The sequence below is a fragment of the Myotis brandtii genome, unplaced genomic scaffold (assembly GCF_000412655.1).
Source record: "Myotis brandtii unplaced genomic scaffold, ASM41265v1 scaffold18, whole genome shotgun sequence".
Taxonomy (NCBI): Eukaryota; Metazoa; Chordata; class Mammalia; order Chiroptera; family Vespertilionidae; genus Myotis; species Myotis brandtii.
In genome coordinates this window covers 4,741,906-4,755,323 of record NW_005356674.1, presented here as the reverse complement: position 1 = coordinate 4,755,323, position 13,418 = coordinate 4,741,906, and the positions used below count along the sequence as shown (strand labels likewise).

Below are 13,418 nucleotides of genomic sequence, written 5' to 3'. Positions count from 1 at the left end.
GGGAGATAACCACCTGCTGGCTTAGGCCCGCTCCCCGGGTGGCAGATGGCAGGCCCGATCCTGCGGTGGGGCGGGCGGCAGCTGGCGTTGCCCTGCCCCACCTGCAGTATGCAAATTTAACGGCCATCTTTGTTGGGTTAATTTGCATACTCTTCTGATTGGCTGATGGGTGTGGCAAAGGTACGGTCAATTAGCATCTTTGTTTTTTATTAGTGTAGATTGTATTTTTTCCACCCTGTATGTTGGATTAAATAATATATATTATTAATATTATCTATTTCTTTTTACTTCTTTAAGGTGGTTTTCAGAAAGCTTAACATTACATCTGAAACTTACATATTTCTATTAAATATGTAGAAATTCCTCCCTTCTTTTTTTACTGTTTCTCTTACCCCCTTATGTTTTAGTTCTAGTCTCTCTGTCAGGATAGTAATGCATCTATGGATTATTTAATAGTGTTTGCTGCTGTGCTGATTATGAAATGTGGTAGTGGGTCCCAACCTGAGGTCCTTAGACTCTTACCTGTATTTAAAAAAAAAAAAAATACACATCATATTTTTGTCCATAAAAGACTGCGCAGACTAAGTGACAGGTCATAATAAGTCCAGCTATATTTATGTCAAATCTGAGTGATACTGACTCCCTCCTGCTAAACAATGGTTAAGGATGGCTATGGATAAGGTAGAGAAATGATTCATGGGTCTGAGGATACGTGTGCCAGAGCTGTATCTGAGAGTCTTGCCTTTGAGCATTGTCACATCTACATTGAACCTGAGCTCAAGGATGAAGGCCTGGAATGAATAGCACTTAAATGGTGCTTAATGAGTCTGCTCGGTAGGGCACAGTCCTCCCTGTTTCAATGATTGTCATCTGGATCAAGAATTGACACAAAATATTGACAGAGTTAGAACAAATGGTGTGTCTGGTAGACATATTTAAAATTAAATTATGGTGGAAATGTAAAAGAATGTTTTGTTATAAAAATTGGGGATCCCTGTAATGGTAACATGCTATATGGTAAAATATAGGGTGTTATATTATTTAGTTTTGCTATGATTTATACTAGTGTGTTTCCCCAGCCTCAGGGACCACACTTCCCTGACTCCCCCAGACAGGGCCAGGTTTTCTCATGTCCCCTCAGAACATGTATCAGAGTTGTAATTTTACATTTACGTATATGTAATTTTACATTGTGTTGATCTTTCTGATCATAAGGCCTGTTAGAGCAGGGACCATATCTGTTTTTGCTCATTGTTCCTCGACTGATGATTTATAAATAGAAGATGCTTGGTGAACATTTGATTCATTGATTAATTAGAGTGAACATTTTTTTGATTAATTAATTGGCCACTATTCTGGTACCTGAAGTCTGATATGAAAGGTTTATGTTGTGAATGTGAATCAGGACCAAAACATTAATTTAATGTTATTGCTGCCATCCTTAGGGCACTAACCTGACCTTGATTGACCTCCCTGGCCACGAGAGCTTGAGACTTCAGTTCTTAGAGCGGTTTAAGGCTTCAGCCCGGTGAGTAGGAAGTGGAATGGGCTTGCCAGAAATCTGTATGTCAAAACATGTTTGCTCTGATGGTATTTGGGAAGCATCTGGTATCCTGGAGTGGAAAGAGCATGGACCCTGGGGTCAGCCAGTTCTGGGTTGCAAGCCTACCTTCACTAGGATTTTATGAGGATTATGTGAGGTAACATTTGACCTGTTTCTCAAGAGTGTTCATAAAGTGTTAACCCTTATCATCATGTTAATAAAGTTTTTAGTTACTCTGGGGACAAATTTAATAATGCATAGAACTATTAAAATCTGAAAGAAGAATTTTAAAGGTAAGTGGAATCCTAGAAGTTATTAAAATCCAACGTTATATATTTTTAAATTACCTAAAATTGATACCTCAAAAGTACAGAACTGTATTTTCGTATTTTAGTATTGTTCTAATGTTACTAACTCTTATTTCCTAAAATTCTTGTGCTACAGTTTAAGATGCTTATTCTTACTTAGTTTCTAACTCTGATAAAAACTCAAGAGGAAAATTAATATACTAGATTTCACTGATTTTTAAGACATTTTAAATATCTATTAAATTGAAATGCTACTTACAGTTGATGGTATCATAGTTGTAATTCGCAGTATTTTTTCTTTCTTAGTTGTACCTGAAATAATAATGTCTTTTAATTGATGGAATCTTAAGTTTGATGGAATGAGGTAGTTGTTTTTTACTTATTTTTTGAAGATGTTTGACTTACATTTTATTGCTTCCTTGGCCACAAGATGGTGCTGATGAGCAATCTAGTACAGATGAGACTGTTGGTGTGATTTTTTTTTTAATATATTTTATTGATTTTTTACAGAGAGGAAGGGAGAGAGGTAGAGAGTTAGAAATATCGATGAGAGAGAAACATCGATTAGCTGCCTCCTGCACACCTCCCACTGGGGATGTGCCCGCAACCCAGGTACATGCCCTTGACCGGAATCGAACCCGGGACCCCTCAGTCCGCAGGCCGACGCTCTATCCACCGAGCCAAACCGGTTTCGGCTGTTGGTGTGATTTTAAAAACCAATTTTTTTAGAGCAGTTTTAGGTTCACAGCAAAATGTAAACAGAAGGCATAGAGATTTCCCATATATCCCTGTCCCCACACATGGATAGCCTCCCCTGTTGTCAACATCCTCCACCAGATTGATTCAGTTGTTCCAATTGATGAACCTATGTTGACATATCATAATCACTCAGAGTCTATATTTTACATTAAGATTCACTTTTGTTGTTATATAGACTACAGATTTGAACAAATGTATAATGACATGTATTCACCATTATAGTATTATACAGAGTATTTTCACTGCCCTATTGATTCCGTTTCTTTAATAGTTGTAGGCCTATTCAGGTTGTTTATTTCTTGTGAGAGTTTTGGCAGATTGTGTCTTTCAAGGAATTGAACCATTTTACCTAGGTTATCAAATATGTCAGTATAGAGTTGTTCACATTATTCTTTGATAATCCATGGGATCTATAGTAATAACCTCTTTCATTTCTGATATTAGGAATTTGTGTCCTTTCTCTTTTTCTTAGCCTGGCAGAAGTTTATCAATTTTATTGTTGATTATTTTTTCAGAGAACCAGCTTTTGGGTTTGTTGGTGTTCTCTATTGATTTCCGGTTATCAATTTCATTGATTTCTGCTGTAACTTTCATTATTTATTTTCTCCTGCTTATTTTAGATGTGATTTGTCTTAATTTTTCAAGCTTCCTAAGGTAGTAGCTTAGTTTATTGATTTTAGGTTTGTCTTCTTTTCTAGTATATGCATTCATGCCATAAATTCCAGAGTATAGAATTCTATTGTTGGGATGGATTTTTCTCTTAAATAAAAATTAAGGATATAATTTTTTAATATTAAATGCTGTTGAATGCTAACATGCCAGTTTTTCATTTTTCCCCCTCCAGGGCTGTTGTATTTGTTGTGGATAGTGCAGCCTTCCAGCGAGAGGTGAAGGATGTGGCTGAGTTTCTGTATCAAGTCCTCGTTGACAGCATGAGTCTGAAGAACGCACCATCATTCTTAATTGCCTGCAATAAGCAAGGTGCCATCACATTTTCTGGCGATAATAATTGAGGTTTTCCTGGGATTGCTACTAAGAATTAATATAGTTACCTAAGTTGTTATTATTCATGAGGAGAGATAATTGCTAATGAGCTATAAATTGAAGGATATTAATTCTTAAAATTTATTTATACTCCTGCATTTTTATTAATATTATCATGTTACTTTAAGGCATGACAAAGGAGTGACTATAATAATTGTTTCTTTGATACAATGTTTTGCTTTTTTTAAATTGTAAGTCATTTTACTTTACCTAGTTAATTTCATCAGATTGACAATATGTCATATCAGATACTCAACTGTGGAGGGACAAGTAAAATCTCTCCTTTCAAACAAGTTTATCATCTACTGTATTTCCTCAAGGGTAGTTTGCAGAAGTTTTTCTTTAACCTGGTAACGATTAAAAACTTTTTAGTCACACCCAATAAAACTAGGCTTCAGTTTCATTACTTCTAAAATAAGATAGACTAGTTGATCTTTATAGGCCTCTTTGAAATCTGAAAATCTGATTCTATGAAGAGCCCCAATGCATTTCTAACAAGTGATCGGGTAATCTAACAATGCCAAATCAGGAATCAGTCTTAGGATCATTACCTGACCTTCTCTTTATTTCTCCTATTCAGTATAACAAGGGGGGGTAATATTTATTTGGCTTCAGCTGTGTGCCAAACCAGTGTTTGTTTCTTTTTTTTTAAAATATATTTTATTGATTTTTTTACAGAGAGGAAGGGAGAGGGATAGAGAGTTAGAAACATCGATGAGAGAGAAACATCGATCAGCTGCCTTCCACACACCCCCAACTGGGGATGTGCCTGCAACCAAAGTACATGCCCTTGACTGGAATCGAACCTGGGACCCTTCAGTCTGCAGGCCAATGCTCTATCCACTGAGCCAAACCAGTTAGGGCAACCAGTGCTTATTTCTTACCAATGTGCACTTGATGCTGTAACATACCATTTTAATATCAGTTGGCAATATGCTTAGTTTACTTTTATATGACAGGTAGGATGTTTCTGTTGGAGTGAAGACTCTTGTTAAAAACCATAAAATTGGTAAGGTTTTATTTTTGTTACATTGGCGGGAATTATATATATGTTGAATTAAAAGATCTGTAAGGTATGGAAAACTTTCATGAAAGAGCTAGTCAATTTTAGAGTCACCAGCTTAATATATTTGTATTATAGGAAAACCCATACATCCAAATGTAAAGCTTACTTTGACAAGGAAGCTACTAGTGATAAAGAGCTTTTTTTTTTTAAAAAAAAAAAAAAAAAGGTACGTGTGGCCCTGGTTCAGTGGTTGGAGTGTTGGCTTGTGTATCAAAGGGTTGCAGGTTCAATTCCTGGTCAAGGGCATGTACCTATGTTGCAGGTTCAATCCCCAGCCTGTGTGGGCGGCTACTAATCGACCTCTCTCCCTCCCTCCCTCCCTCTCTCTCTGTCTCTCACAACCCCTCTTTCCCTCTCCTCCACTCTCTCTAAAAATCAATGGAAATATATCCTTGGGTGAGGATAAAAAGAAAAGAATATGTGTGAGGTTGAAATGTACTGGTTTAAATAGGAATTTCCCATATATACAAGAAGTCTTGGGAAAAGACCCTTTTGGTTTAAATTATAACAGTGTCCTCGTTTCTTTATAGACATTACAATGGCAAAATCAGCAAAGTTAATTCAGCAACAGCTTGAGAAAGAACTGTGAGTATGAATAAGTTCTCTTGGTTAATATCTGAATGGCAGCTTTGCTGGGTATAATATTCTTGGTTGACAGTTATTTTCTTTCAGCATTTTGAATATATCATCCCACTCTCTACTGACCTGCAAGGTTTTAGTCTTATGGGGTTTTTCCTTGTTTGTGACAATTGACTTTTGTCTTGCTGCTTTCAAACTTCTCTTCCTTCTAAAATTGCATGTTCATCATCTCTTCCTATACTCTTCATGCTCACTCTCCTGAGACTACACATTGTGTATCATTAGGTTACTGAGGTTGAAACAAGTAGATGATTTGGTGTATCTAAATATTCTGTTGTAATTGTTGGAAATTATCTTTAGGAAAAAAATATTATATTATTTGTATATTCTTTTTTTAACAGTATAGTCCCAAGTCTTTCCATGTTTAAAACACACTTTCCTTAGTCCATTTGCTATTCACTCTAAAGAGGCATAGAAAACAACCCAGAAGGAAATGCTGTATTGTAATGAAGTAAAATGTTAAAAAATTGTAAAGGCTAGCATCAGTTAAAGTAGGAGTCTAATTTTAGTTTAATCCTGTGTTAGTGAGAATTAGGCTCTGTCATCTTTGAATCATGTTAGTCTTCTGAATAACAAGGTTTATTATGTTTACATGGCATTATGGCAAGAACTGAATACATATAATGTTTTGAGGTTTTTCCTTTTAAGTTTTTTATTATAAAATATCTTATATACAAAGGAAAATATATAACACATATATGAGTTTAAAGAATATTAAAATGAATATCCATTAACCCACCACCTTCATAGGTCCTCCTTCCCAAAAGCTATAGGCCCTATGTGCTCTTCCCAAATGCTTTTCCCTTTTTTCCTCAAGAGGTAGGTAATATTTTGATTTTGTATTTGTTTTTTAAACACTTTTTCCATAGGTGTGTGTGTGTGTCTTTCTAAACAAGGTAGTGTTTAGTTTTTCCTGTGGATTCTTCAAGAATGTTCATGCAATGTTACAGCAGGAAGAAATGCTTTATTTTGTAAGAAAGTAGAAAATAATGCATTTAGATAGCAGAAAGGGTGGGAGTAGACCCATGAGCATTGTTTATGCACTGTTTATTAAGGCCAGCAGGTGGCAGTAAGGCGATTTAAATTGTGAGGGTTTTAATGGTTAAATAGGTTGAAGAATAGTAATTGTGCCCAAATAGGATATGAGAATCTGGATTTTGTGGATTTCTAAGCTCTATATCCAAAAGACTAAAGATAAATATAATTACCGTATCTACCCACACTTAAATTTCAGAAACTTACATTTTTATAACACTTAGAGCATATATTTAAAAAATACATGCATACAGGGTATCTCAAAAAGTTGTATACACACTTTAGCAGCTGATAGCTCAATTTTGAAAATGAAATGTATTTTAATAAACATTGCATTTATAATTAATTCAAAGCTTGTGTATACATTTTTGGGAGGGGGGACACCCTGTATTTAAAAATGGCATCATGCAGGAGAGCCAGGTGGATGGGGCACTGGGCTGAAAGGAGGTTGATGTGACCTGGGCCCTTTACTGCTGTCATCTAGCATGTAAGGTTGGACCCCATCTCACCTTTTTATCCAGGAGAGTGATTTATAAATGCACAGGATTATTCAACAGTCATGATAGCATCATTGGCAGTTTTATGACTAAGTATCTAAGTGAGTGCTGAAATATTTAGGAAGTATCTTGATTTCCTAAAGGCCTTTACTTGTGATATTAAAAATTAAACTCTTTGCTTCCTGACTTTTTTTCGTTTTGCCTCACAGCAACACTTTACGAGTCACCCGCTCTGCGGCCCCCAGCACACTGGACAGTTCCAGCGCAGCCCCTGCTCAGCTGGGAAAGAAAGGCAAAGAATTTGAATTCTCGCAGTTGCCCCTCAAAGTGGAGTTCGTGGAGTGTAGTGCCAAGGGTGGAAGAGGGGACACCAGCTCTGCTGACATCCAGGACTTGGAGAAGTGGCTGGCTAAAATCGCCTGAGGGGCAAACCCAGACACCCAGCTGTGAATGTGTATGTGGTGACGGACAGTTTTGGAAAAGGGTGTAGTTAGAAACATTTCCTTGTTCTGGAAACAAGTTATTGTAGAATTCCAGCCTGGAGTTTTTTTTAAAAGTCCAGTTCCCCTTATTGCTTTCAAACTTGTCACTTTTATTGACTCGTGTGCCTTCCCTTTGTTAAAGTGTTTGTGATGTTCCGTTAGTGTATGCTTGATGTTCGTCTTTGTGACCATGACAAGCAGACTCCACGTAGAGAAGATCATGAGAACATGGTTACCATCTGAAAAGTTTTCTTATCTTGTGCTTTGGTCCCTTTTTCCTGGAAACAAACCTCTGTGTATGGAACCAGTTAATTTCCAATTACCCTTGAGGTTTATGGACAGTATATCATTTAGTCCTTTTGAACTCTCAGATTTGTATGTACAATTACAATATGGTCTCCCGACATGTGGAGACAGATATAAAGCAGCAAGGCTGTGCTGACAGTGGGTCTGTTCTTCATCAGCTCAGTGACTTGTCCACACTCCACCCTCATAGCATTTAAGTTTCCAAAACATGTGACGAACCCTTGGAATTAATCATTCCCAAGTGATAGAACTGTAAATGCTATTTTGCCATATGCCAGGGGTCTAGTGGTTTCCCCTAACGGGGAGTATATGGAGATTTAGAAGCCGTTCTGCTTTCTGGGTGGCTGAAGGCTCCTGAGCTATCTTCATGTGCTGTTTGATCAGCTCCTGTTGTGTACTCTTAGCTAGAATGCCGTGGAACAAATACAAAATGAAAAACATTCTCTGGATTTTTAACATGCATCTCACCGACGTTAAGAAAAATGGCCTTTCAAAGTGATTATTTGCTGTCTTCTTAAATGTATGGATTTTATAAATTATTAATACATTTCTTGGTAAATAAAACAGCCTGTTTAGCTCAAAGCGATTAAGTAGCATGGTATAGTGAGTACAGATGGGAGTGTGTATTAGATTCAGGCCTAACTATAAGTTTCCAGGGCCTAAAGATTGCAGTATACACTGGACAAACTCTCCTATCCTTGCTTCACACACCTAGGGCCCAGCCCCACTATCGCCTAAAAGGAAACAAGGGTGGCGTGAATATGTGGGGAGCTAACCCCAGAACAGTGTGGTAAGAGCCATAACAGGAGAGGTCTAGGGTGCCCTGGGAGCACGCAGCAGGAGCACCTAACCTGGCCTTGAGGGATCAGGGAGAGTCAAAGAATAAAAGCAAATGGAGCTGACAGCGTCCCAGTGAGCGTGGTCCCCGTGTACACACTCTAGCTCTGAATGAGGGTACTCCAGCTCCCCTGCCCCAGACTCTGGGTCACACACCTGCTGCTCGTGTATGAAATAAATGCAAGCTGAGACAGGACGACGTTAGACCTTGACCCTGGCAGAGTTTTTCTGAAAGCCTCATTGCTCCTAGTGCCCTTCCTGTCCTTTGTACTGCTAGTCTTGCCCTTTCCTTACTCCCCAAGTAGTCATTTAAGGAAGTAGGTAAGAACAGTGAACCAGAAATCGGAGAGGAATGTGATAAATGTGACTTGTTCGCATAATCATAGTAGATGCTCATGTGGGTAAAAATCAATGGCTTGGTGCTGCTGTGAAGAGGCCTGGGTTCTCTCAGATTTGTTTATTCCCTCTGGTTAATAAAGTGTTTTACTTTATTGGAGGAAGCATAACCCCAAAACTGATTGCAGAAGGGGAGCAATGGTGAATTTTACTCAAGGCCTAAAAAAGGTCTGAAGAAGGCAAGTTCTGCCTCAGTGATTCTCTGATGTGTGTGCATGAGAATTCTCTGTGATGCATGTTGAACAGCCGACCTGAGGACCCTGCTCCGAAACATTCAGTGTGATAGCAGATCTGGTGTGGCCTCAGGAATCGACATACTTAACATGCCCTTTACAGGCACAGGGGCCCCTGGGAGCATCCTCAGAGTGATCTGGCCGGGAGTGTGCCTTTAGCATGTTTGTTTTTTAAGTCCTTTGGGTCACAAGCCCTGCTTAGTTTTTCTAACAGGATGAAGTAAGAAGCGGGGTACAGAACCCCTCCTGGGCCCTCTTCTGCTTCCTTCTCCACTACGGTCTTTTCATGCTCGTGGGTTGGGCCAGGATGAGGTCATGGAGACTGGTCCATGGGAGTTGGGAAGGGGTTTTGGTGGGAGGACAAATGTGTTCTTTACCTTGGTGGTATCCTCCTGGCCGTGAAGCCTTTCAGCCAAAGTAGACCTATTCCATCATGAGATGGGAGGCAGGTGTGGCCAGAGTGGCAAGAGGAATGTCAGGTCACGGGGACTGACAGACTAGGCACGACTCTGCATCATAGATGAGACACTTGTGGCTTGAAACACCTTCTTGGGAACAGCAGTGCCTGAGCTGCTGTGTGTGTGTGTGGGGAGGGTGGGGAGGTACTGACACCTGCCTCCAGGGCAGCAGCCACCTCATGGGAATGACTGTTCCCTGCTACGGGAGAGGTGCAGGCCACAGTGAGGAGCCACTGTGCAGGGGCAGCTGCGATGAATAAGCCCTGGGCACTCCATTGGTAATCACTGCCTGCTTCCGGAACGGAATCCTCCAGGGGCACAGAGCCCACGTGCAGACAGACCGAGGGGTCTAGGCCCCGGTCCCGCTGTTCTCTATTCTAGCCCTGCTTTCCGGCCCCTTTTGCAAGGGTTCTGGGGCCTTGGAATTAGGTTCCAGGTCCCTTCCATACCATGTGCCTGCCAGTTTCCTGGGGTCCTGGCTCCTGATCAACAACAGATGCTGTTGGGGAGTCTCTAGGGTTTTCCACTTACCTTCTCCCACAGCCTCTGTCCCAGTGCCTCCTGGGAGTCCAGTGGTCCTGCTGAGCGTGAGGCACTTGGCCATGGTCCATTGTCTTGAGATCATTTCAGCCAGAATGTTGTGTTGCTGCTTTTTAAAAAAAGACTCGAGTTTAGTACAGAATTGTCAAAGCTTCAATTGGTTTATGCCCATTCTCACCTGAAACATATTAAGATGCTTAGCTCTTCTTTCAACCCTTCACATAGTTAAAGTCGATTACTACCCTGGCTTTTGTGCAGGAAAGTAATTGTAATCCTACTCTCTTTCCAACTATAATTGTTGATTGCTCACAAGAGCCTTGTATGGCATTCGTTCATTCAGAAAACACCAAGCCCTGTGCCAGGCTCTAGGAATAGTGACTGCAGCACAATTCCTGCTTCTCGAGGTATACAGTCCCATTCTGATGTGAAAAACAACTCGCCCTTTCTGTGTGGCTCCCCTCTCTTCCCTCATCTCATCAGCGTGACCTCCACCGGCTCCGCTGGTCCCTGAGCACCGCGTGGCCAGTCGTACAGCACCAATAGGGCTGCCACTTCTTCCTGTGGGTTGTGTCTCAGTGCCTCCGGGGGTTCCAGCGTCTCCCTGTGGATCTGTTATCCTGAGGTACTTGTGTTGACTTAAGATCATTTTGTTTCAACTGAGCTAGGCTTCTTTTAAAAAATTAGAGGTTAGCATTAGGATTATCAAAGTTCTTGGATAGTCCTGCGTGTAACGCCATTCTCAGATTATGCACCCCCTTTGCTGTCTTAAGTCATGTTGCCGGGAATACTGTAATCTTGGGGAATTTACGGTTCTCCTCAAATTCTTGGAACAGCATTACTCTGCCTTTCATCAAGTCCGTACCAGCATGTGCACATCCCCCCAAACCTCTGCCTCACATTTTACATCTGGCAGCCAGTACAAGGTAGGCTAATTGGGCAGGGACATCTATTTCCTGTTCCTCCTCATCAGAGATGGTTTCTTCAAGGTGGCAGATGGGAGGTTGTTCCAGAAACTTCAGAACCTTGAAAGGGGAAAGATAATGGGTGAGGTTGAACTTGGAAGAGTGAGACCAGGTGAACTTGCCTCAGGATTCCTGGCCTTTGCAAGTCAGGGCAATTCCATGCCTGACCACGGCCTTCACGTTGATTTTGGATGGATCCCACCACTCTCCTGGCCTCAGGGCGTCTTTTAGTCTGGAGATGACTGAGACCTGAAGGGCCTCAGAAATGTCCTGTAATAGGTGTGGGGTGAAGTCGGAGGTGGTATGTGTCACCTTGGTGTCCCCTGAAAGGTTGATTATGGTTCACCTTAAATTCTTGCCTCTACATGGCTTCCTGGAAATCATCAGAAGGAAGAGAGATCCAGTCCCTGCACCCACCCTTGATCACCCCTAGCCCTGGCCAGTGGGGAGCAGGGAAGACAGAAGACACATACACTGAGTCTCAGTTCTGCCTGGAGTTTCCCTGTCCATCAGCCTTTAGGCAGAATGGAGGTTATGGAAGTGAGTGTGTCCTACCTTTGCCCCCTCTGAGCTGGTGGAGAGCCCAGGTGAGGAGGAGGAAGGAAGAAGCAGAGGGCTTTGGGTAGTGGACAGACATATAGGAGGGTCTTTGTGGAGCATGCACTTGAAGAAATACTTTTTCACACACCACACCCTCCCCAGAGCCCCTCCCCTGCCCCATATATGATTGCACCACTTAGAAATATTAGACAAGAAGCTTTGTGTTGAGAATTAGGACAGTTTATTGTTTGATCAACATGCTGAATCTTCCACATTTTACACAGTTTTATGTAAAGTCAATGTGGCCGTTTATGCCTGCTGAGCCAGCAAGAGATGGAAATGCCACCCTCCATGTTCCTCATGGCTAGTCCCTTCCTGGGGTGGGTGAGGAAAGTGAGGGGGAGTTGATGCACACCGTGATAGGAACTGGCTTTTGATGTATAGACACTTCCCGCTGGAAGGAAGCACCCAAACCCCACTGCCGCCAGCATCACCCACACGGGGCTGGCATCCAGGGAGTTCACACATTGAGAGCCCAAGGTTTTGGAACACCTAAACAGTTCAAACAAAAATTCAAAGGGTGCCCTAGTCTGTGGATGCCCACAACCATCAGAGTGGAGCTGGGGACTGGCCCTTCTTTGCAATGGAGGAGCCTGAAATGTACGTGGATTCTTTCCTGGCTCACTCAGATACTGGAGAGAATCTCACGTCCCAACCAGAGTAGAGAGTCTGATGAACATCCATGCACAGCAGCCCTTTGGGTGCAGGTACACAGTCACGTTTGTACACACAGGTGGGCGACGGATGGAGATGGAAACATCTTGGTTCTGACTGCTTCCGACCTGCGGGGTGACTAAGGAAGTCACCCTTCTCTATCTTGGTTTTCCTGCTTGTGAAACAGGAAGGGTTTGAGACCTCTGCCTCACACCGCTGTAGTCGGGTGACAATGCCTCACATTCTTGGGGAAGAGGTAGTTTGGAAACTAGTGAGCATACAACCCGGCTTGGTTGATGCAGACAGACAGACTTCTACTTAGCTGCCCCTCATGCGGCTCGGACACGCCTCACAGTCCTCAGCTGCCTGTTCTCACATTCTGATGTCCTCACCTGCCTTCGCTGTGTGAAGGAATGAGGCTACTCTGCCTGCAGGACACCGAAGCCAGCGGTGTCATAGTTGTCACATCCGGTCCCTGAGGGCAGGGCTCCAGCACTGGCCGCCACCAAGATGTGTCTGCATCCTTAGCTACCACCATTGCAAGCCTTGTTTCTGTTGCCTGAGACACTTGAACTGACCTGGCCACCGCTCCTCGGACCGGGGAACATTACAGAATTTTGGAGGATGCTGACAGGAAGGGAGCAGTGATGGGAAGAGAGTGGTGACCGTGAGAGCAGGGGGGCCTCTGGCAAAAGAAACTTGCTTATATCAGTCAGCAAGCGAGCTCACCCTGGACGACACAACGGCACCTCTAGCCCTCAAGATGCTCCCGTCACTTTAATCCTGTCGCGTGCACATTTCAATATGCATCTGCTTTTTCCGTCTTAGGCTCAATTTTTCAGTGCCTGCGAAACAGGAACTTTACCGACAGCTTTTCTTTGACATCCCCAAAGGAAAAAAAAAAAAAGAGGGCCTAAAGAAGATGACTCCACTCATCTCCCAAGTCAGGGCTAGTCTTGGAGGAGAGGGACTGAACTACTGGTAAACTGAGATCACTTCCCAAAAGGAGTCCTCCACTTTGCCGTGTGCTAGCCCATCAGGATTCAGCAAAGATGTCAG

General features: G+C 42.1%; 1 protein-coding gene across 1 annotated transcript in view; it reads left to right on the top strand.

The window, feature by feature from the left end:
* Positions 1-9,007, top strand: part of SRPRB (signal recognition particle receptor, B subunit) — a 12,816-nt gene extending 3,809 nt beyond the window's left edge. Inside the window, exons 4-7 of the mRNA XM_005863562.2 lie at positions 1,446-1,528; positions 3,455-3,591; positions 5,251-5,305; positions 7,101-9,007. Of these exons, the coding sequence (XP_005863624.1) occupies positions 1,446-1,528; positions 3,455-3,591; positions 5,251-5,305; positions 7,101-7,314 (489 nt within the window). The 3' untranslated portion in view covers positions 7,315-9,007. The remainder of the gene's footprint in view (positions 1-1,445; positions 1,529-3,454; positions 3,592-5,250; positions 5,306-7,100) is intronic.
* Positions 9,008-13,418: the final 4,411 nt, after the last annotated feature.